This window comes from Mus pahari, chromosome 12, assembly GCF_900095145.1.
Source record: "Mus pahari chromosome 12, PAHARI_EIJ_v1.1, whole genome shotgun sequence".
NCBI classification, from domain to species: Eukaryota; Metazoa; Chordata; class Mammalia; order Rodentia; family Muridae; genus Mus; species Mus pahari.
The window spans coordinates 20,289,888-20,315,243 of record NC_034601.1 but is presented as its reverse complement, the minus strand read 5'-3'; the positions used below and the strand labels follow the sequence as shown (position 1 = coordinate 20,315,243).

The 25,356-nt window shown below is 42.1% G+C and overlaps 1 protein-coding gene across 7 annotated transcripts in view; it reads right to left on the bottom strand.

The window, feature by feature from the left end:
* Positions 1 to 249: 249 nt before the first annotated feature.
* The window catches only part of Lpp (LIM domain containing preferred translocation partner in lipoma), a 599,010-nt gene continuing 573,903 nt past the window's right edge, over positions 250 to 25,356 (bottom strand). For all 7 annotated transcript variants that reach the window (XM_029544361.1, XM_029544363.1, XM_029544362.1 and 4 more), the window contains 3 exons: positions 13,781 to 13,959; positions 8,475 to 8,595; positions 250 to 5,298 (listed from right to left, as the gene is read on the bottom strand). In XM_029544361.1, the coding sequence (XP_029400221.1) occupies positions 5,170 to 5,298; positions 8,475 to 8,595; positions 13,781 to 13,959 (429 nt within the window). In that variant the 3' untranslated portion in view covers positions 250 to 5,169. The remainder of the gene's footprint in view (positions 5,299 to 8,474; positions 8,596 to 13,780; positions 13,960 to 25,356) is intronic.

Genomic DNA, 25,356 nt, shown 5'->3' with positions numbered 1-25,356 from the left:
GTGAAAGTGACTTTAAGTTAAAAATAGCATCCTAAGATCAACAATATGAACTAACCAGCACCCCCAAAGTTCATGTCTCTAGCTGCATACGTAGCAGAGGCTGGCCTAGTCAGCCATCAGTGGGAGGAGAGGCCCTTGGTCTTGCAAAGATTCTATGCCCCAGTATAGGGGAATGCCAAGGCCAGGAAGCAGGATTGGGTGGGTTGGGGAGCAGGGGGAGGCAGGAGGGTATAGGGGATTTTCGGAGAGGAAAGTAGGAAAGGGGATAGCATTTGAAATGTAAATGATGAAAATATCTAATTAAAAAACAACAACAACAACAAAATACAAAACCCCCCAGCATCCTAGTCTAGCCTTAGAAAGATCACTTTACATACAGGTGTGAAATATACAGATAAATTTAAAGCAATACCCTATCAGCTAAGTCCCCAATACAGATTCATTAAAATACACCTGAAGGACTACACCTCCCATTAGGAATAAGCACAAGCTAAAGAGTATGTCCCCATAGAGCAGATTTTTTTTTCTGGCTGGTAAGTATATGTTCTCGTAGCCATTCTCCTTTAATGAGTTCATAATGCTGTTGTATCCTAACTAAACTTATAGAAGGCCAAACAGTGCAGCATTAGTTGGCACAGTGGAGAGAGAGGTTAAAGGGAGGCAGGAAAGGAGAGAAAAGGAGAAAGCAGGGGTGGGAGTGGCGAAACACTTGCATTAGATCACAGTAGCTTTGGCCAGGCTCATCTTAAAGGTCAGAAATAAAGCAGTGCTAACCGACCCCCAGCATCACAAGCAGCTTCATTCCATTGACAGTTAAGTCACTTGTCTGGAAATAGTCAAGGTCGTACCACATGGTAACTTGCTCAGAAATCAAAATTGTTTATTCCTAAGTCAAACAAATAATACAATGTAAAAATGTGAGTGCAGAAGGGGTCCAGCAGGTGCAAGTCTCTGCCTTTAGTATCCCACTAAACCCCGGGGAAGACCAAAGCCTAAGGACTAGTAACAGTCGACACATCACCTCGACTGTGAGCATGCTCGCATGTTAGAGCTATGAGGTCTATCCAAACTGGTACATTAAGATGGAAGTGTGCTCTTGTGCTCTCCTCTCTGTCTCTCTCTGTCTCTTTCTCATCTAACTTTGAGATTGGGGGTGTAGTATTTCTATTACTGAGCAATAGTCATTGAAGTGTAAACAGATTATTTAAAAATAAGGCACAATTGTGGATTGCTTTTGATTGTCTCTTGTGAAAGTACACCAGAAGAGCCATCCCAGGACATGGACTTGAGGCACATTTTGCAGAGGTATCTTTTTCGGTTGCTGGTTTTCTACAGATGGCTGAAGCGGGGGTATGGAACATGCTGTCATATTTCATTCATAACACACATGTACTGTAGCTGTAGGCAACAGATGGACAATCACTTGTTTAATCTACAAATGTGAAATGCTAAGGTAGAATGGCAATATTTCTAGAAATGTATATGGAAAAAAAAAAGCCTTTCCAAGCCAAGAGGGATGGTGAGAGGCTGGGAGGTTACACCAGTGTTTCTCGGCTCTCCCTAGCAGCTGCCATAATTTCCCTGACACCCTTCAAAACTTGAGAATGGAAGGATCAGGGGGCAACCGACACAGATCTGACAAGAGAAGCTTAAACCACATCAAATAGAAATAACACTGTTATTCCTGACTGGTTCACAGTAATAGGATCTGTAGTAACTCGAAGAGGCTTGGAAGTTGTGTTTTCAGCATCCTGCCTATGAAGGCTCTGCTGCAGCCTCACAGAGCACGCTCCCCTTCCACCAGCCCAGATACAAGAGAGCTCTTTATGGTTATTAAGTTCCACACTTTTTAAGTCGTACATAAACCTTGCTGCAAGAATTTTTAGTGTTTTTAAGTTCATGACCTTAATCAGCATATAACCCATGTAGTAATTCTGACCACAAGTTGTTCCTACAGGGACAATGTGCTGTTGATAGGAAAACATCCACATCTTTGAGCTGCAGAGATGGCAGGATTTCACTAACACTGAGGCCATGAGCTAGGACTTGGGAGGATGTATTTTTGAGTTCTAAAGGCAATGTCGCTTGCCAATCAGACTCCATATTGAGCCAGTCTGAGATGGGAACCCAAACAGTTATGAAATCTTATTCTGGATGGGAGGTTTAGCTGTGGTAGAGCACTTGTCTATTTCACGCAAGGCTCTGAGATCCATCCCTACCACTACAGAAATGGAGAATTATTTTAAATGTTCTCTGCAGAGCCCATGATGGTGGGTTTTTTCCTTTCTTATGTGTTTCATTTTATACAGAATAACCAAATGTTTGTGCTCCTGATATTTAAACAATTCAGGTATAATTTTATAAGTTTTCTGTTACAGACATTATATTTTTCTATTTATGTATTTAAATGATAAGTAAGGCAATATATCAAAAGGCAATGCATATAATCATTAAAGTAACAGATCTTTATATCTCTACAGTAGGCAAATCTTTATGTAGATAAAAGAGTGAAGAGCAGAGTACTTAGTATTGCTTAAATCAAATGCTTAGTAGAAGAAAACAAGAAAGCAATGTAAATTATATATTAAAGGAATTGGAGAATAATGTGGTAGGATCCTTTATACTCATTAGACCTTGTGAAATGAAAATATCTAATTCTAAATATTTCTGTATATGTGTATGTGCACATTCATTATTATAAAAGTATAAGTCTATATTAAAAAGAAATTTACTTTAAAAAAAATCTTTGGTAAAGATCTTCTGAGGTTACTCAACAGGAAAGCACTGGGTAGGCTATGAGCAAGAGCGCTCTGCCCGTAACACCTCAGGGAAGAATGGGCAGCATTTTCCTATAAATCTCGCATGTAAACATCTGGTTACATAAGTAGTTACATGTAACAAACAAGGAGGCTGTTATTGCTTTATAGTATAAATATTACATAAACTCTTCCTCTGCTGTCTACATTTCTAGACATTGCTCTTGCCCCTTACTTATACTGCACTCTACTTTTGGCTTAAAGGCATTTCCTGAAATATTTTGTGGTGAACATTTTAATCAGTTCAGGCCTGTATTCACCTCGACTGTCTGTCAGCGTTGCTCGAGGTCACCAGCATGGCTGAGCCTTTGATTTGCAGCACAGGAATTCAGAGCTAGACTGCCCACTGAATCCTGAGATCCACAGGCTGCCCTCCATGAATCTCAAGATAAGAGAAGCCAGGTGAGAGCAGGGGGCAAGGGCAAGGCCCTGAAGTGCCAGCTTTGGGGATTCTAACAGGCAAACTGCCTGTGGAGAAAGTCAATAAGCCACAGACTGACCCAGAGGGGCTGTGTGACAACGGCCTAAGGGCTTCTTTTAATCATTTTTAAGATGACTTCGATTCAAGTAAAATAAACTTTGTGGAATTCCTGAGGCATGGGTTGCAATTTTAAACATGCACAAGTAATTAAACAGGTTTTTTTTTTTTTCTCTAAATGTTAAAATTAAAACTGTCAGACTAGAAAATCATCATGTCATAAAGATTAAAAAAAAAAAAAAAAGACAGAAAAGCTGGGGATGCCGGGGTAGCAGGGCACATGCCGAGCACATGAGGCCCTAGTTCAACTCCCAGTACTATATAAAAGAGATAAAACGATTTTTGTGGAGTTTAAGGAATTTAAAGTGACTATACTTCTAGAATTGGGTGTTAGCTATAGAGGGACCTTTATATTATTATTTATACCCTTCTGTATATTTAATGTATTCCATAATTTAAAGGTATATATCTGTAGAAGATTTAAAGAAAGCTTTGGGAAATCTCACTCTGAGATACTGAGAACTGAGTTTACAATATGGCCAGCTGCAACTGCAAAGCAAGTTGTCTCCTCTTAACAAAGCAAACTGGCTCCAGTTGGCAAGCAAGTGTTTCACTGGCTAATAAGAGTTTGCATAAAGATTCCAGGCAGGCATTCTGCATATTTTTACCTCAGAAAGACAATTTGGTTTTCAGCGATTGTCTTTGAAAGTGTGGTGTAAATGTCACATTGATGATGTGTCTCCTGCAGTATGTACTTGAGTTGCAGAAAGATTGTAAGAATAATAAACTCTGCTTTCACAATCTTTCCCAGGTTTTTTTTTTCTTTTTTAAGAAGATGAAACATGCTTACATAATTTCATTTTATGTGTCCTGATTTGCAGTTTTCAGGCAAAAGAGATTTAGGTTTGGGTCAATATAAAGTGAAAGAAAGAAAGATAAGAATTTGAATCATTTTAATACTTATCTTTCTGAAGATAAATATTAATTGTAGTAACCATGCTTATATATTAGGGGAAGTTTCACAGTGCTTTAAGGATGAAGAGCTGGATAGATTTGGAAAAGTACCAAAAGCAAGTCTGACAGTCTTATGTCCAGAGAGTGTGGCGAGGTAACTCTCAGGGTAGGATTGTGGAAATACAATGGGCCTTCCAAATACACCTAGAATTCTGCCTCTTTAGCACAGTGGTAAAACTTGGTTTTCTTCCCCACATTTGATATTGGCCAATGTTTTCAAATGAGCCTCGACTGCTGAATTTGGATAGTTGCAGACTAAAGTGGGCTCCCGTTAACTTTTTCAAATAAATTCTTTATAGTTTAACATAGAAAAAATACCCTCCCCATCATTATTTTAGCAGGAGAAATGAGGGGTGTAGTGCAATGGGAAACTTCACCTTTTCAATACCTGGTGACAGAATGACTGATTTTTGTAGCCACAGCCAGAGGAAAAGCGACAGACAGGACAAGACTTAAGGCACCTGCAGGCTGGCACATTCACCCAGGAAAAATCATGTGACAGCAAATACCACACTAAAAATCTATTCAACCACATGAGAAGTGAGACAAACATGAGGATTAAAAGTCCCAGGAATGCAGAAGTGAATGGGATGGAGTATAATCTGTGCAAAAATGTGGAAGTCCTTGGAACAAAGGCTCACCAAGGCCCTGCATGATTAAATGTGAAATGTGTATTTGGTAAGAACGTAGACAAATTGTATCCTCTATGTGCTTCTACAGAAAAGGTTAACAGCAGATGAAGAACAGAGACTATCCTAGTGGTTGAGCTTTGCCTCTATTTTTCTATTTCTTCTCTTATCTTTTTCTTGTGCTGCGTTCTTCTTGCTGGCATGCACTCGGCAGCTGAGCTGGCTACTGACTCTACAGGTCAGTGCTTGCCTTGGCCGTCAAGACCCTGATGCGGGCTGAGTTGCAGGTCTTACAGAGGATGTGCCCATCCAAGGGGTAGCAGCCTTGGTTGTCTCCTTCGGACAGAAGACCACCACAGTCCTAAGGAAAGGAAGACAGCGACGTAAGTGAACTGAACTACAGGCATAAACCCGTCATCCTGAGCCTCTAACGAGGTTTCCATAATGGGGACATTGTACCCAACACTAGTAGCAGTAAGACATAGCAGATTGTGAATGAAACTGAATTAGAGATTAACAATATAAATGCAATGGTAGCCAGGAGTAGTGGCACATACCTTCAATCCTAGAACTCGGGAAGCAGAGGCAAGTGGACCTCTATGAGTTCAAGGCCAGTCTAGTCTACCTAGAAAATTCTAGCCAGGAAAGACTAGATAGGAAGACCCTGTCTCAAAACAAAACAATACAAATAGTGTAAAATGACTCTTCTAGTCACCAAATACAAAACAAAGTACAAAGAAGAAAGAGCCTACAGATCTCAGCTCCCAGGGGTAGCTTTCTTTCCTTAACAACAGTGAAGGAAATAAAGTATGCCCCCCTCCTTTGTACTCAGTGTTAGGATTTCTTCAGAAGGATGGACAGCTACAAGAATAGAAGTTTATAGCTATTTAGATAAAAGGAAAGTGATTTGTGTCATGTAGAAAGGCTACCAGTGGCTTTTGCATATTTACTGCAATAGTAGCAAGGACACAAAATTTCAAGAGCTGGGAAGACTGATAGTTAGTAACACTTTCCTCCAAACGGGATAGCATGGTGAAGAGGAGTGTATGGGAGAGGAGGAGATGAGCTCCCTGGGTGCCACTGTGAGGTTTGGCACTGTCTGTGAAGGCTGCACACAAGACTGAATACTACTCTGGAAATAATTCAGGCATTTTCTACCCTACTGAGCTTTTGGGATGGTCAAGGCAGACAATGGATATGAATGAGCAAAATGCAAAGAGTCACATTCGTGTGAAATAGGGCGCTGCTGTTGGTATCTGTGAGCGCCTGTTCTGTTAAGTGTTAGGTAGCATTGGAAGCTAGCCCTTGCCTTTAGGAGAAATGGAAGTCTGCTTGGAAAATAAACAGAGGCACATTTAGCACCGCGTGCCTTGCTCACGTTAACAGAAGCTGTCACAGGCCACGGCTGCTGCAGAGTTACCCTCTGCTCTCTGAGAGCTGCAAAGAGATGAATGAAGCCAGGCCTACAGCCGGCAAACAGTATACTCGGGGTAGAAACAAGGCTGACCCCAAGTGCCACAGCAGACACCATTATGATCCACAGGAAGTGTGGCTTTGCCAAAAAGAACCAGTGATATATGATACTTTGAGATGTCTTCAGGAAGTGAGTAATGGAATCAAACCAAAAAAATATTCTAAATAACATGATTCATAGAAGACACAGTTTTACGTCTTCTCTGTGTCTCTCCCTCTCCCTCCCTCCCTCTGTCCCCCCTACCATGTGTGTGTGTGTGCGTGTGTGTGCGCGTGCGTGCGTTACACACACAAGGGTCAGATTCTGACAATGTCTGTTGTCTTTCCCTGTCGTCCTCTCCTTGTTACGTATTAGGATGGGGGTCTCTCTCTGAACCTAGGGGTCACTTCATTTCAGCTGGAGTGAGTGGTTAATTAGCTCTTAGATGTGTAATGCCCCAACAAACCTTCCTTTTTCTCCTTCTACAATTGCTGTGTTACTAGTACATGCTGCTGTTCTTGCTTTACACATGGCTCTCTGGATCCAAACTTAGGTCCCTGCACTTGTGCAGCACATACTGATTGAGCTGATTCGAGCTCACCTGCCCAATTTGAAGCCTTTAATGAGTTGGTCAACGGTCATTTGGACCCTGCAGGAGGTTCCAATACCGACCACCACACTGGAAGCATCGTAACACTGAGAGGTGTTAGGAGGAGGCCAGAATGGAGAGTGTAGGGGTCTGCTTCCTGTTTCTCAGGGTGCAGGCAGGGTTAGAACGTGGCTTGCTGTCTTCCATTTTAGACTCTTCTCATTTTATGGTTTATGTTTCTGGAAGTTTCTCAGCAATTAGAAGCAAATATAATTTGTACAGCACACTGGATGCAAAAACACAAGTAAAGGCTATGTGTATGTAACAGAGTATGCAAGGGACTGTGGGGGCCCTTCTTGGGGTCTTAATGTCTCCTGTAAAATGACCTCTAAAGGAGCCTCATCACTGGAATTCTGGAACGAGGATGGCTGAAAACTGATGTTCTCTTTACTTCCCTGGTTATAAACCTTGTATAAAATCTGTTTGTTATTTCTTCATGTTAAGATTGGAGAGGGGCATACAACCTGGGCTTTAGGGAGAAACAAGGCAGAGCGCATAAAACAGATGGTTAGTTATAGGCAAGGCAGCGAATGCAGTGGACAAATCCTCCGGGGCCTTCAGAGCCTCGCCAGCCTGCATCCTTGGGCATCCTCCATAAGGGCAAGGGGATAAGAAAGCCTGCATCTCATACAGATGGGGGGCATAACAGGATGGAGATAAGACAGCCTGCATCCCATACAGACAGGGGACGGGACTGACAAGTGCTGCATCCCCAGGAGATAGGAATGAGAAAGAAAACTGGAGGGAGAGAGCCTGGGTAACATGAAGAAGGTCAATTATTTCAAAACCACATTCTTAGGGCAGCATACTTTGTAAACTGACAAGGGAAACATCTACTCTGGCCTATTAGCGTGTCCATGCCTGCATGTCCTGCACAGTGTCAGCTAAGCCACTCTTCTCACTATAGGCTGGTTATGAATATGCTTTGTGGATTCTCACAGCACCCTGTGCTGTCTCTTCTATAGTTCTTAATGGTCTCTCAAATGATCCTTGGAAACTAACTACTATGTCAATAAATTTCCATGATTCTGAATGAGAAGCACCTGTATCTCTAAGATGAGTGTTTTTTTTTTTTTCTCTCCTACTCACTGGGTGATAATGGCCTCTCTACCCATAGAAATAGTTAACCAAATCATAAGTTAAAGATGCTTTACCACCACCACCATCATCACCATTCCTCTAGCTTAGTAGTTTACAATATTCTGTGACATAATTTTCTGTTTAGGTCTCAAAGTCATATCTGGAGGAATAAAAATTTGAAGCATTTAAAATATACAGAGAGAGGGGCAGGGCTATGAAGAGTGGGGTAAATTGATGTAAGTGTATTATTAACTGCCTGGGTCAGAGCTAAAAACTGTTTGTGAGCGATAAGGTCTCTGTTAGGCACTAAGGTCTCCAGGTTTTATGACTGCTCTGACTTGGGGATGGCACAGACCTCACAGCGGTAGCAGTGCACATGGAAATCACGGTCCAGAGCCACAATGCGGACAGTCTCCTCCTGGCCTGGGGCTGGCATGATAGGTTCCTTGCACACAGAACAGCGCGGGGCAAATTTCCTGAAAATAGAAAGAATTCTGGTGAGATGTCAAGTACAGGAGAGGGGAACCTAAGGAAACGGAAAGACTCAAAGGCTGACACCTGCGCTGTACTTCCTGGGCGACCTTGACCAGAAGAGACTGAGGCAGTAGAGGCCTCTCCAGACGGTGTGCAGTACTATCTGACAGGGAGGGGATGGATCTGCTTTGCACGGAGAATACCAGGGAATACATTAGCAGGCAGCAGGTAGAATGCAGCAATCCTGTGCATAGGATTATTCCATGGGCATGAGCTAGCTGAACACAGGAAACAAGGTCCTGCCTGAACATGGATGACAAAGGTCTTGGTAGGTCCTGACTACCCTCTGATTTGCTTCTATTGGTATTCCTTCATTCTGCCATAGACAAATATCCTAACATTATTAATCTCTACAGCTTCTTTTGTTAAAATGTGTCTTGAATTCTTGACCACAGGAAGCCTCGAGCACACATCTGCATATATATCATTTGTGAAGGTGTGAACTGAGACATGTTTAGAATGGACACATGTAAGAACTGAAGATAATCATTAAAAGGTACACAGAACCAGCACGTCTGAAATCCTAGTACTGAAGAGGCTGAGGCAGGAGGATCATCCTAAGTTCCAACCTAGCTTGGGCTACTGGGTGAGATCCTGTTTCAACACTTAAAATCCAGTGAGAGAGAAAGAGGATGTAGAGATATTAAGAAAGTTACTAAAGTTTTCATGGTAATAGTTTTAAGATTAATGATGATAAAATTTATCTACTTGTAGTAAGACTTAAAAGGAAATAATGATAGTAATCTAATACTCTGCAGAAAACTTCACGGTTGTCAAAGAGTTTTTACATACATTATACTCTCTGTGTACATTTTAATTTTCCTGAAGGCACCAAAAGGCATCTGTATGGCTGCAATCTAAATAAATATGAATTAAGCAGCAGATCAATTGATTGCTGTGAAAGAAAAATTAAGAGGATCATGGTACAACTGCAGTAGTAATCAGGGTTGTTGTAATTGATATTTTATGCAAGAAGTTGATATTTAGTGGGAAAAAAACTGCTTTGAATTACCTGATTATTTTTGAATCTGGGTTATCAGTAGTAAAATAGAAAGGCTTCTGATATTAACTTTAAAACTCCCTCTCCTTAGCCACCAGGCTGCTGAAAGGGCAGAAGCAGCCACAGCCTCACTGGGTTCCCAGGTACAAGTATTCCTCTAGGATTCAGTCTCTCCTCTTCCTCCTCCTCCTCCTCCTCCTCCTCCTCCTCCTCCTCCTTCCCCCTCTCTCTGTCTGTCTCTCTCCCTCCCTCCCTTTTTAGGTAGTAATTATTTTTATGTCTTTGCTGACTACTATGATTGGCTCATAGAGGAGAATTTTGAACAATACTCAATGACATGAGCCACTTGCTATACTGTTTTTTATGAGAAAGATATGACTGGACTCTTTCTAGTCTCATGGTCCTTCTCTAGGCAGTCTAGAGCTATGATTCTGACCAATCACTCATCCTTAGCAAAGCAGAGAGGCAGCAGCTGTCACTACAGTGCTCATGATGCGAAGGGGTGTTTTCCAGTGCTTAAGTTGCCAAGGAGACACTAATAAATAATAAAAATGGGGGTAAAAGCAGTTCTGATGGTTATTGTTTACTAAGTGCCTATTATGTACTAAGTTCTGTTACGCACTGTACACATGTCATTATTTTCTGCTGATGGCCATCTTAAGGGAGCCATGAAGGTAGTCATTTCATACCCAACAGATTTTTGGCAATTAACAAATGAATGCTAACTTAATGACTAAATGGATCAGTGCAATGGTTTGGATTTGCCACATTCCCTTCAGGCTCACAGACTTAGGCCTTGGTTGCCAGCTGATGAACCTTTGGGAGGTGACTGGATTATGGCAGCTTAAACTTCAACAGGTAAGCCCAGTATTGGAGTCACAGTGTGTCGGGAGGTGGGAAAAGAGGTAGAAGGTAGGCTTGTTAGAGCGAGCAGTTCACACACTGAGGGCACATCTTATCCCTGGCAGCCATGAGGTGAATAGCCCTTTTCTCTCGTGCCTTTCTTCAGTCACATACTGCCTTACCATGGGTCCAGAAACCCAGGACCAGCTCACTACAGACTAAACATTCTGAAAATCATGGGTCCAAACAGGCCTTTTCTACTCAGGTATTTGTCATAGGGGAAGGAAGTCTCACTAAGACCACAGGTGACATCTCTGCCAAGAAACCACAGATCGTCGTGTATGCATCACACACCAACAGTTTAAGCTGACTGTCCTGGGCATCACCAGTGCCCTGGCACTAGAAACATGGATTCAACAATATTCCAGCATAGGGAATTCTCCATGCTCCTGTATTTGTCCTAAACTTTTTATATGTAGTCTATCTTGTTGCAAGAAATATCTAAATTGGTTACTGTGAAACTATTCATATGTATAGGTCATTACAAGTCCAATAACACTATATAGGCTTACAAACTTACTCCAATATAGAGGTGGCATGATCCCTGGGAATAAGGAGGGGTAAGATCAAACAAATCTTTTAAAAATAGTAAGTACAGCTTTGAATACAGTCATATAGGTAAAATGAGGAGACTGTATATGTACATACGTATGTGTGTATGGTGTGTGTGTGTGTGTGTGTGTGTGTGTGTGTACACACCCACTGGCCACCTCCACATACTATGTATAGGACCTAAGGCAATCACATTAACTATAGAGTTCTTAGTAGCTACTGGTGATCAAGTCTGTGAAAGAGTTCAATTCCCTGGCTATAGATATGAGCCAACCTTAACCAAATGGCTCATTAGGCAAACCTCACGATTCTGCCCTTCAAGTGTGAAGCTCTGAGATGACATTTGAGAGGCTTTTCCATAGACAACCCTTACCTCCTCTATCAAAACCCCCCTTGTTTCTTAGTAACACTTCTTCTCCTGCTTGCATGAGGCCTGCCTGGATCCCCGAGCCAAATGATCAGTTCTGAGGAGGACAGGGCAGCTCTCCTCTGGTGCTGCTCTTTCTGCCCTGTACCCTGGGAATACCCACACACCCGCCTCCCACAAGCCCACACTAACATGGACCTTTATCTAGCTCTCTCTGTCCTGCTTCTCCTTCAGCACTCAACACAGCTACTGGCATGTAGAGGGAAGTGTGTGAATGTGAGTAGAACCCACATGTGTGAAATGTGTGTCCTGAAAGCTCACAGGAGAAACCCACTCAGGACAACCAGAAGGAAGCTTTTCAAAGTAGAGACGCAGGCTCTGCCCCTGTGTTGGTCTCCCTGACCATGAGGTAACTCTCCCATGCTAGACAGCTAGCACCTCATGATGGAAGGCTAGCACCCTATGCCGGATAGCTAGCACCCCATGGTTTCCTTGATGGGGCTGGCACCCCATAGTGGAAGGCTACCACCTCATGATGGAAGGCTAGCACCCTATGATTAAAGGTTACCCACTCTGTATTCTAGTACTTTCAAAGCTAAGCAACAAGTATTCTGGAATATGTTTTGGTTTTATTTTTCTTTTCCATAAAAGGTCAATATCCACCTGCCCCCATAACTTCCAATTGTGCAGACATTATTTAAAAAAATAAAACAAAACTTCTTTTTCATGTGAACTGAAAGGGGAGGGGCAGGGCTTGAGATGTGTAGCCTTCTTTCCCCCTTCAGTCACTCCAGTCTGCTGTGCGGGAATGTTCAGACCCACACGCTTATGTCACTGGTTACAAGTCTCTAATTATGCTCCCCACCACTAGAAAGAAAGAGAAATGGCAGTGATATAAACTTACATTTGTCAGAACTGATTTCCCCTTTTAATTGAGGGGTGTAACATCTCTGGCTCTTCCAGCAACACAAACATGTGTGCTCTGCTTACAGCTCTCTGTCTTTCTTGGATCAGCGGAGTCTCAGAGAGGGGAGAACAGTGACAGAAAAACACTCCGAGCTGGCTTCTTTTCACTTCCCTTAAATAGATGCAGGTTTTTTTTTTCATGTGTAATTACAAGCTAAAAATAGCAGTAATGTGAAGTACAATTTATGCTGTGACTGCCCTTTAAAAATGAGCCTTTTCTTGTCTAATTCAAGTTGAAATTTTCTGCTCCTGGGCTTTTTCTTTTTCTTTCTCTCTCTCTCTCTCTCTCTCTCTTTTTTTTTTTTTTTTTTTATTTAATTCATTCAGCCTCGCATCTTTTGGTGAAGTTTTTGCTTTCACTGCTACTTAGGCAAGTGGTCAGGAAATTCATTTTTAAAATATGAGTCTCAGGTCCCCAAACTGCTTGCGGAAAGTACCTTCTGGACGCTGACAATCAAGAGCGGGGAGAGAAACCCACAGCCCGTCTTGAGCCTCAGAGCGGAGCCCAAAGTGGTCAGCAATGTGCTTCAACCTTCGAAGTCTTACAAACCACTCACAGAGCAGCTGCCCAGTGAACGGAAGGAAGCAAGGGAGCCGTAGTGCCTCTCACAGGCCGTACCTGAAGCTTCCCACATAGACCAGAATAGACATGTGCACTGGTGGGACGAACTGGTTAGCCAGCCAACAAGCACATGAAGAAAAATACAAAACTGCCATTTTCCCAAACCCTGCAGTTGTGATGGAAGAGAGAGCGGCTGTGAAATCAGAGACATGAAGACAAGTCATATGTTTTTAGGATCCTTCTCAAAAATGAGGCACAACTGAAGTCATCAGGAAACACATGGAAGCACACAAGGCCTCGGTCGGGGAGGAGGGTGAGGGAGGGCATGGATATGTTGACTATGGCATGCGACTGCCTCTCACACTGGAACTGTGGGATGGAACTGGTCTCTGTGCCTGTGTACCAGCACCTCCTAATGGTACAGTGACAAGTGTGGAGAGGTTGTCACAGTTAGGACAAGTTTTGGTGTAATAACTAAATTAAAGAGCTGGGAGTTGTGCAACATGCCAATGGTCACACCTCTCATGTCCCTGAACCAACTACTCCATATCTACAGCTTCACAAGGATGTCATGACCAACTGTAGAGAAGCTCTGAATAGAGAGAGTATGGGAGGGTGACAGGGACCTCCTATGCTCCAGAGATCACTCTTGGAATATCTCCCGAGATCTCAGAGTACATAGCTCAGAAAGAAGCACAGCCAGTGGTGGGCAGCAAGAGCATATGCCAAGAGGTCATGCCAGCAGGTCAGAGGGCAGAGGGCAGAGGGGCCGCTTACTTGTGGAAGTCCTCAATGCAGTGAATGAGACCGCAAGCATCTACGGTAAAGGGGATGCCGTCCAGGCTACGGTGGCACATCACGCAGGTGAAGCAGTGGGGGTGGTAGGCCTTCCCAGTGGCACGGAGGATCCGCTCCATGATGGGCTTAGAGCACACACTGCACTGCTCCAGCGTATTCTGAGGAAAGAAAGGAAACTGGTTAGCAGGACAGCATGGCTTCAGTGTTGACCACTGCACAGTAGGGAGGGCGGTTTGCAGCAGCATCATCAGTGACATCAAAGTGATGCACACAGTGGGTCAGAGGGGATCACCCAGGCACTGGGCAGTAAACCCATGTCTTAGAATGCCTGCTGTCTTGTCTCCTATGGCATTCCACTCTACAGCACAAAGAGTGATGGCAAGCTTTTCAATAAAGGCTCTCATAGTAGGGATCTGTGGTACTAACAAAAGGCTGCCTCTGAGAACACATGAGCAAGAGGTCTGTAATTCATTAGAACTTTACTTATAAAAACACATGGTAGGCTAGATGTATTCACTGAAGTACACCACACAGGTTCTATGTTTAGAAGACTGCTTTACGATTTCAAGTAGAACTTGTCTCAACATTGAAGACCTAGTAGGGTCACTGATAGCCCCTAACATTTTATCTGTGTAATGACTGAGACAAGTCCATGCACCTCTGTATAGCCCTAACCCAAGCTCCCATTTAAAACCTCAAAATTCAGGCTAAATGAACTCCTGATAGAAATGTTGAACATAAAATGGCGGTCTGGTTGTAGAAGTGAACAAAGGTTTACTTGGCTTTGAAAATATGTTGTGCCTTAGGTATAAATGTGATCCTTAAGAGCTAATAGTCAGCAAGTTAGCAAGGGCAACTATTAATCCCACCCCACAGACTGTGTTCTTAACCAATAATCTTATTTCACGTGTAATATGTTCTTCTCTAAATAAGGCATCTGAAATGACTCACTAGAATTGGGAATCAAATTAGGATGTATGTGTCAAGAGCTAGACACCGAAGTGGATGGAGCAGGAAAATTAAGGAGAAGTTGCCTTCCTGCCCTGAGATCTTTAAATATGTTGAAGGGAGAGATGCCTGTAGAGAGTTAACAAAGGCCCTGAAAACTGAAGTAACCCCCTTTAACCCACAAGGATGCCCAATGTGATCCTGAACCACAGGTGTGATCATGTACTTGTCTTACGCCAGGCCTTCATGGCCCTGTAGTGTGATAGCATCCTACTGCCCACTCTCGCTCCTATTCAGGAAATGCCAAGCTTTTACATCTTGACGCATGAGTCCATGAACTACGTCAAGGGCCAGTCTGGTCTTCCAATGTACAGGTTAGAAAGCTCTTCCATTACCCATCTGACTACACTACTTCTTTCAACCCCATTTCATTTATTCATTTTTATACAGTACTTATCTATCTATCTATCTATCTATCTATCTATCTATCTATCTATCTATCTCATTACTACAAAATACTGTAATTTCATTAAAGGAAGGGACTGGTTTTTTTTAAGGATTTCCAAAAAATTACTTATTATTTTTAAGTGCATTGTTATTTGACCTGTATGTCTGTGTGAGAGAGTCGCATCCACTGGAGTTAAGACAGTTTTGAGTTGCCATGTAGGTACTGGGATTTGAACCTGCGTCCTCCGGAAAAGCCACTAACGTTTTCCAGTTGGAAGGGATTATATTCAAAGGATATACTTCTTTGTCCCAGTATACTTATGGGATAAAAACAAGCCGGGGATAAATGCCCCACAGAAAGAATGGATACAGAAATCTTGTCTAACTACCATGGTGGCTCAGCACTGGTCTACCTCCTCCAACTCTGGATTGTATCCCAAGATGAACTGGCAAATCCACCATCATTCTCTCTGATGAGCTGTGGCTGTCTGAGGTTCTGAAGTTGCCTTTGATCATAGTCTAACCTCCCGGAAACTCTTAGGTTCCTTTCCTCCCATCTTGAAGTGGTGAAATTACAATACCAGAGGCATCCAGGGCAAAAGCCTGGAGGAAGACACCCCTCTTCTCTTCTACTCTGGTGATCTGAATCAGTGTGACTGGAAATTGTCCTCCTGGGGCTTCTGTTTTGCTTCTTTGTGGGTTTTTCACTTTTTCCCCTTCTTTTTAAAACCCAGTCTGTAATGGAGTTGAATAAACCAGAATATGCTAGACCCGAAAACGTATTTGTTTGCACTGAGGCTTGGCTCTGAGGTTCAGCTCATTTGCTCAAAACCAGGAGCAACATACCAGGCTTAGTCAGTTTCTAAGGGAGAGCATTATGGTCTGTGAGTAGACTATTCAGGGGATGGGTAATCTGGTCAGTTCTACAAAGAAAATAAACTTAAAGTATGTCTAAAATTAGCCTCATAAAAAATGTCCCAAAATCAGAAAAAAGAAAGTTTCCAAGAAAGTAGCTGGCTCAGACAAACGGGCGCGAAGGGCACGCTAACCTTCCCAGACAACTCCCTCTACTGTATGTCTGGCCCCATTTTGTACCATCAAGGCGGAGCACGCTTGTACTTCCTCTAGGCCAGGTGAGCTGACACTCAGGACCTACTGGTTAACTGGGTCGCTGAGCTCATGAGGGCACTTGAGGTTGGCATTTCTACTTTCTTGACTCCTGGTAATTTAGAGAGAGGCCTGACAGACTCTTATATAGCCATAACAAGGAACACGCGCTGCTTAAAGACTGCAGTGTCCTTGCTGGAAAGACACAGAGGAATAATTTCTCTTGTATACTTTCTTTACTTCAGGTTTCTCAAGGGTAAGATGATTTACCCCAATTCTTCAGCTTACTGTTATTTATTAGTGCTAAGAATGAGAGAAAAGGGCAATTTCTGACTAGCAGATTCATACTGGAAACAAGTGGGAAGTCCCTGGAATGAGCTTTCAAAGTGGGACTCACATGCTTGCCTTCATACTTAAGACATTCAGAAATTGTCTAATTATAAAAGTTTAAGCACAACAATGGAAGCTTTGCAACTTTTTCTACATGGTTATTTTTAAACAGAAGGCTGGACTCTTCATATACATATTAAGCTTTTCTAAAGTAGGATAGAGAGAATGTGAAATCACGGTTTTGAAGGAAACAGGCTCCAAAAGAATTAGTGCAAAAGAGATGTCTCTAGGTCTGCTCAGACCACGTCTTAGATGTGGTCCACGGTGCCATCTCTGACAGGTGAGTAGCTAGCAGAAGAGCACACTCCAGCTTGGGGACCCTCCCAAGCAGCAGGGTGCTCTGTGACTTGGCTCCCCCTCCTCACTACTGATCTCCCCTGCCAGTTTCACCTTCTCTCCACCATTCTGAGCTCACGTTTAAAAAACAACGCACATACCCAGGTCGTCTTATACTTTTCTTTGCTTAGAAATATCTTCTCTTGTTCTTTTTTAAATGAAGCTCAAAGGTCACTTACCGTAGAAAAGAAATCTTTCCTGATTCTCTTTCTGTTATAGTAAAAATAAATCACACTCCATAGGATTGTGTATGAGATGTTTTCCCTGTGGCGTCCACATGGTTTGGTAGTGATCTCTTTTCTCTCTTTCCACTAAACTTTAGTCTGAGGTTGTGTGGCCTATGGAACAGATTCTGAAACAACTTTTCACATAGGAAGCTATTGAGCAGTATCCTTGTGATCAGCATCTATAGAAAATTAAAGGAGTAGATGACATCTATGATGTAGCTACAACCAAAGCCTAGATTCATCCAAAGAAGATGTGACAGCGGGGAGTGACCTAAAGAATTGTTCTTTCATGACGCTCTTTATGAGAGTCTTTATAAGCTGCATTTATCAGTCAGTAGACACAAGACCATCCCCACGAATGAAGTGTAACTCTGATTGAAGTGCTCTGCTTTATCTGATAATTAGCACAGAGGGACCTAGCTATGAGCCATCACCAGTCAATATTCCCAGCAGCTGGGGAAGTGAGAACATCAGTCTCAAAGAGGCATCCAGGGAACACACAACATCATCTACATAAATAATCATCATTGCCATGGGCCTGTACAGTCCACAGTCCTGGGTAGGAACTGGTACCAAGCTGTGGAAGACCTTATCACTTAAACTTAATGCTAGATCTATATTTTATTAATTTTACAACAGATACTAATTTGAGAAGTGACTCTAATCAAAGTATGGTTAAAATGAAAAAAATTGAGAGAAGCAGAAAAGAATCAGGGAATCAGTAGTCAAAAGGCACAGGCAATAAACTTTTCTGAAATGATGATGCTCCAGTTGTGATGAGAAACAAAAATTTAACTAAAAATTAAGCTAAAATCACAAACAAACTTGTACTCAAGACTCCCTAGTGCAACTGTTGTTAAATCTGAGATACAATCTGGTTGTAGTTTTTATATCCCTGGGTGTTATATAAATAACTTTTCTAATTCCCAGGCAGAAGAGCTGGAAGGAGCAGCTGAATATAAATGAGGCACGCAGGCAGCACAAACACTAACCGCCACAGAGAGAAGGAAGAGGGTGCTACCGCCAACACGGCAGACAGGAATACTCCGGTCAGTGTGAGCGCCCGTGATCAAGACAGACTTGCAGGGAGAGTTAGTTGGAAGACTAGAAAGGGAGCTGTGTTAAAACTTTAATTTTATAAAACTAAAATGTGGATCTTACATTTTTGGTGAAATGAGCAATATCACAAAACGGGAAGGATTATACGATGATGAGGCGACATCTCATGCTTTAGGGAGCATTTTGGCCTTAGTGTGATCAGGGAATATCAGGGACAGTGAAACTAATAGGACCTGGAATGCCTGTATAATTTTTTCAGCCCAGAGATTACAACTTTCCATATGTGCTTCCCTTGAAATGCTGTGGTTACAGAAGTGATGCCAAGAAGGCTTTCTAAGAGAGTCCAAACTCACTCCTTGGCGAGGAGTGTCAAAGGATCGAGGCTGGGAGATGCATACCACCCTGTTCACAAACCATCATCCTGGTACCACCCAGAAGCCAAGGCCTGGATCATCACTATTGCTAGAAGCAAATTTACACATCCTGGTTCCCTATGCAATGGGAAGCAACTCCAATGTTCGGGTTGTACGTCTTCTGTATTTTTGTAGACACACTTTAGACTGAAAACAGAAGGCATTCAGGTTTCCTACCTACAAGTTACATGCAAAGAAATGAAGTCAGGAAACACATCGTGATCTTAAGACCATCTGTCCCCTAAACTCCTACACCACCAGACAGAAAACTCACTGTTGGGCCCCAGCATTTACAATGGTGTTTCTGCATAATACTGATGCTTCATGAATTTTAATTAGAAGATAAACCAACAAATTATGGATAATTTATTTAAAACAAAATTATTTTATGTAACCATGCAAAAACCTTCCAGACAGTAAGCTTAAGTGAGTTTCAGGTGTACCATACTTGAGAGGGTTATGAAGGGGCAGAGGAGGGTCTCCAGAGTCCATGAGTTATCATCTGGGAATGCAGATGCTTTGTCTCCTTCAGGGCTCTGCAGATGCCATCGTTGTCTACATGAACGGAGAGGTGAACCGTGAGAAGCACACTTCAAGTGTGAGTGTTAAAACAGACTGGTAGTTCCAATCCACAGAAAGAGCTTGGTCTATGATTCAGCATATTTCTCCTCAAGTACCAATGTAATTATTTATATCAAATAATTCTACTGCCTAACTCACTTATGGAATGTTAATCTCTTCTTGGTTCTGATGATCAAGAAGGCTTCCCAGAGGATGGCTATGCTGTAGGGTCTCCATAAGCAAAGACTTCATGCAGCTCTGGGAGCTCCCAGGAACCCAGTTAAAACCCCAGCAGCCCTGCTTCCCAGCTGAGCACACATGTCCTACCACAAACTGCCCTGCACTGTGGGCTGCCCTCCTCCTGTATCCTGACCACAATGTATATTTTATATTTGTATCTGTGTTTCAAACAGACTAGAAATAATGACAGCAAATTCAGTGTTATCCCTAAACTGTGATTCTCTAATCAGAATCAAAACTCTTCTTTATAGATAAAAATTATGATTCCCCCCAAATTTTGCTAGATGATATCAAAACCCTCAAAACTATTTTCTGGTGATGTCATGGCTTCCTTTTTTTTTGCACATACACACAAACATATGCACATTCACACACATGCAGACACACACAGAAACACATAGAGACACACTCATACACATGCTTACATAGACAGACAGACAGACAGACAGACAGACACACACACACACACACACACACACACACACACACACGATACCTTAAAACACCTAGCTGAGGATTCTGTAAAATAATTTCAACTTTCATTTTTTTATATGAAATCCTTCTGAGGATAACTTTGGATTGTTGTTTATAATTTTTCAAACTTCTTAAAATTCTCTTTAAACAAACACTCCATATGCCTCCTCTAATGATCTCCCTCTACCATCACAGAGAGCCTAGGGAGTGAAGGGCTGAACACCCTGGAAGTGCAACGAGGAAGGAAAGTAGGAGACACCCTCCCTTCATTCCCAAGTTTCCAGAGCAATAGGAAGCAAGCACATCTACAGACAACTGCTTAAAGGCACAGGGCACGCATGTGCTCTCATGAAGACATGAGCAACCTGAAGTGGCAGGGAAAAGAGAAATTACTTGAGAATGGGGGAGGACAGGTTGCTTTCTGTGGTTTGTGACGCCACCTCTCTTCTTGGTGGAGTTTGATTTGCCACTGAAAAGAAAGCTGGTAAGAATCCTCTTTGGAACCGATGTTATGTTATAACAAGAGTCTTCATCATTATCTAAGCCTCCTTGAGAGATGTTTTAGACAAGCCTGCCTTCAAACAAAACTCACTCTCCAGGTAGAATATTGTAACAACAACAACAAAAAAAAAATCTGTGAAGTAGTGTGGGAGAATTCAGTATTTTCAGGCAAGAACATGCATATGAACAACTAAACATTTCAGAGAAATGTAGAATTATTAATCTAGAATCATGAAGTAGAAGAAAAGAATTTTGTTTATATTTGAATTATATAAATTAGCTTTAAAATTAAGAAAAGAGTAGAGCTGGGAGATGTCTCACTTGGTAAAGTGCTTAACAAGGAAGCACAGAGACCTGAGTTTATTCACTAGGACTTAGGGTTTGTTTTTGCTGTTGTTGTTGTTGTTGTTGTTTTAAAGCTAGGTGTGAAAGACTGGAAAGATGGTTTGTACATTAACAGCACTGACTGCTCCAGAAGGCCCAGATTCAAATCCAGAATACACACGGTAGCTCATACCCTTATGTAACCCCAGTTCTAATAATTCAACATCCTCTTTGGAGAAACTGCTCCCACATGGTACACAAACATACATATAGCCCCAAACCCATACACAAAAAATGAAAAATGCATATTCCAAAAGCCAGGTATAGTGGCACATATTGTAACCCTAGTGCTGATGAGAGGGTGGGTCCTTGTGGCTCACTGGCCATCAAGTCTAGGTTATTGGGCGAATTCCAGGTCAATGAGAGACCGTATCCAAACAAATGAACAAACCTTTTGATTAAAAAAAATTAGTATAGCTACTCCTTAAGGCTCAGAGAAGTGATTTGTCATTTTAAAGCATGTAACCATGTTGAATGGTAGGTCTTCCAAAATCCTTTTCTTGCATGTGTCAGAATCCTGAGAAATGGGGGGAGGTAAAGCTACCTTCATGCCAGAGGCAAATTAAAAGATCACAGAACCCCAGCGAGACCATCGTGAGAGGGGAAGAAAGAATAGAATTCCTTTCCTTCTGAGCCAAGTCCAATCAGAGAGCTGTCTTTACAACATCTTCAAGGCATAGTCTTGTTAGGACTTATTCACGTGAGAACTGCAGCAAGCCTGTCATACAGTCAAAGAGCTGCTGTGGACTTCACAAGGCTGGGTTTCAAAGTCTAAGAATTAAGTGACATTTGGTGTCCTCACCTGCTAAGATTGAAAGTGTCTCCATGTATTTTTAATAGTTAATTGAGACCCCATATGTGGGAGGAAGAATTTAGTTCTGGTATGTAATGCTAGCTTTAATGTTGGTTTTATGTAACTTTTCCTCGTTAAAAAAATAATTTCCAGGCCTTTATCTCTACCAAACAAAATCTAGCATCGGACATAGGCATTAACTGTGCATGCACAGGACCTCAGATATCTCCACAGCAGTCAGGCAGGGGAGGCAGAATGGAGAATTTCTATGCTACACATCTTAAGGTGATCAGAATTTGAATCGATGGCTTCTACACCAAAGGCAAACAAGATTTTCTCTAGTTCACACTTACTGCTAATCAGTAAGTTTCTTCTAGATCCCTGTAGTGGTGATCCCACAAAATGCCTTGGCTCATTGTTAGCATCCGGCTGTCCCCAGTATACCTTATAAATATATAATTTGGGGTTTCTTGTCCCTTTTCATATTATTTAGTAGGATGCTGTCACTAGGAAGATGTTTTTTTCCCAGTATTACTCACATTGATGAAGATGTGACATCCAGGACCCAAATGACATACTTTCTTTTGTGTTCCCTAGCCCCAATCCAATCACTGGGTACCTTCTGAAGTGCCAAACTTGTGGTTGCAAATGGTTCAAAAGACCAAATGAACACAAGTCAAAAGCCACTGCTCAGTGCTTCTGTGCCTGCACCTCTGCCTTTGATAACAGAAAATGAATACACAGTGATGGAAATGGAAGGTCTCGCCTGGACCTCAGACACACTGATTCTCATGGTATGATTCTCATGGCATGCTGTCTAAGGCCCACCTCTCATCATTCTTGCCAGTGGCAACCTGTATCATTATTTGTTTCCAGGCATTGAAGGCCAATACGTTATCACCCTCTGTAACAGCATGTAGTCATAACATGCCTGCAAAAAGTATTTGTTGTATGGAGAAGAAAATGAACTGCATTAAATAAAGTAACATTTTAGGTGTGTTTTAGTCTTAGGGTTAATTGTTTTCATCTCAGCAAGAGTGTATCTCTCAAAAAAAAAAAATAATGCTAAAATCTCCCCTAAGAGCATAAATGATCTGAAATTATTCATACACACAGTCAGTAGGGCAACACTCTTTTACTTAACACCATCTGATTATCAAGGGTAATTGACCCATCTAGGGGAACATTCTAAAATGTGAGTTTAAGCAAAGATCTTTCCAGCTATGTGTATACACAGTAATGACCACCTGTGTGCACATTTCAGATCAGAATTAAACCACCCTGAATCATCCATTAGAATCATGATATGCAAGCAGAGACTAGAAATGTTCTTAGTACCATTCTGCTCACATGCCTGTTTTCTGAAGCCCAGGACTGCATGGTGCTTATTTTCTTCCTGATTGTGTAGATTGCAATTATTCCCTACACTACAGCCATGAGAGGTCTGAGCCAACCACCAGGGGCACACAGAAGGTTTCTCCTTGTACATATGCATGTGACAGAGACGCTTCTTTGAACCAAACTTGATCTCTTTCAAAAGAAAGGGAAAACTTTAAGCCTCTAACTCCTGGGAGTGGCACTGGGAACAGCCAGAGGGCGATGAGCTAACTCTGATCCTCTAGAGATCATTCGAGCACATTTGGCAATCACTTGGCTTCTGTTGAAAATGAGGCCTTCTAATTACACTTCTGCCAATGGAAGACAAAAAGACAGCACTTGGGCTTAGAAAGGTCACGGTGACATGCCAGTGTCAGGGCTGTGATTGTGGTTTCCTACTGAGTACAGGCCCCGCTGATGGGACAGCCACACCCGACTGGGAAGCTCAAGCAGGCTGCAGAGCGATTTGCTATTTTTCCTAAACGGCATCTCGCCTGTAATAATTTCTGACACTAGAAATAAAATACTAACATGTTTTGGTTCTTCTTTCTGTACGCTGCACTACATTTAGATGAACTAGGTGGGAAAAGTTCAGTGAGTGCAGGGTTTTTTCCATGCTACAGGGTTTTCCAACTGCCTCAAAGACAAAGGAGGCAGAGCATACAGATGTTTGCCCCTTGCCGCACAGAGTTGTGGACTAACTCCTTTGGTGTCTCTGGAATGCAAATTTTCTTTCACAGTTTAGCAGTCTTTTTTGGATTTCAGCACAGTGAACTAACACTTTCCTGGATTCCAAGACCTCCAGAGAACCAGATGGATGAGAGGAACTGGGAAAAAGAACCCACACTGTTTGAAAAAGGTATGAATTTCTCACTCTGCATTTAGCCAAAAAGCTCTGAAAACTAGAAGAGCGAAATCGCTTTTGGTTTGTTCAAATTCATGCCATCCCAGTTGTTGGTGGGGTGTAAGAAAAGAAAAGTCCAAAGTGATTTGGTGGTTCAGAGTCTGTTCAGTTTTAGCTGGGAAGCAGATTTTAACAGAGACGGTGTGTTTACTATCAAAGGAAAGAAAGTAGAGAGGAGATTGCTCAAGAGATCATTCTTGGTGTCTGTGCTCTGACACGAGGGAAGGCTTTCAAAGGCCAGCTCTAAGTGGACAGTTTGGTCCTTCTGCAACCCTATGGGACCTCCCTTTCCAGACAGGTATCCCATTCTCTGGTCCTCAGCTCAGTAATCAACCCAAGCTTCTCTGTTCTTGCTCTTCATTAATTGGGACCTCTGCTTTGAGATCTTCCTTTCCAAAGCCTTAGCTTTGGAGGTCAAGGACATACAGCTGTTACCTCTGTTACTGTTTTCCTCATTCTTCTGCCCTTTCACACAGTGGTCCTGTATTCTTTAAGGCAGTGATCTGCATAGAGTGTTACCTCTGTACATGAAATCTGCAAAGAGGGATACACGAAAATGTATTCCATCATCTTTTGTGACATCTTGTTGCTGCTAAGCAACAAGAGCTGGGCTACTGAGACAGAACTAGCCAATGGAGTCCTGTGGGTCTGGATGACTCTCTGCAGCACACACAAAATGGTTTTCTCTTGAATTGCCACAGGCTGGTTCTACACTAGAGTTATTACGTTGAAGAGTCCACCTTTAGTTGGGGCACATCCATGAGAAGCCCTACTTGTTCTATGGTAGCTGATCAGTAGTTCAGGCCACTGAGAGACCTCAGTTCAGAATACTCAGCACTGTCTATGACCTAGAGCTTCCTGGCTGAGAGACTACCAGACAGACCCCTGACCAACTGGATATAGGGGGAAAAAAGAGATTGCTTTATGACTGAATTTTGTTTTTTTTAATCAAGCAGTTATGGTGCCTGTCATATTAAGACAGCACAGCTTCCATACATTTAAAAGCTGTTCAGAGTTAGGCATTTAAACTTATTTTATGTTGGTGGCACTAAATATGTTTCACAAAACACAGTAGAAATTGTTTGGTAAATACACAAATAAATGACTGAATGTAATAATGAATGAAAAATACTTTTGGAAGTCTCATGATCAATGAACTGTAAATTCCAAAATAGAGTTTTATTCAAAATGATAGGTTATGCTGAGTGAAAATACTGACAAACCAGAGGTAACAATACATATCAGACTTTCCTTCTCCATAGAGTGGGTGATGGGGTTTTTAAGCCTTGTAAGTCATTATTTATTCCAGGAAACAACATGAGCATCTGGGCACAGGATCATGCATGGTGATACATTCTCTTCCAGAGCACCTACTGCTATTCTTTGTTTGTTTT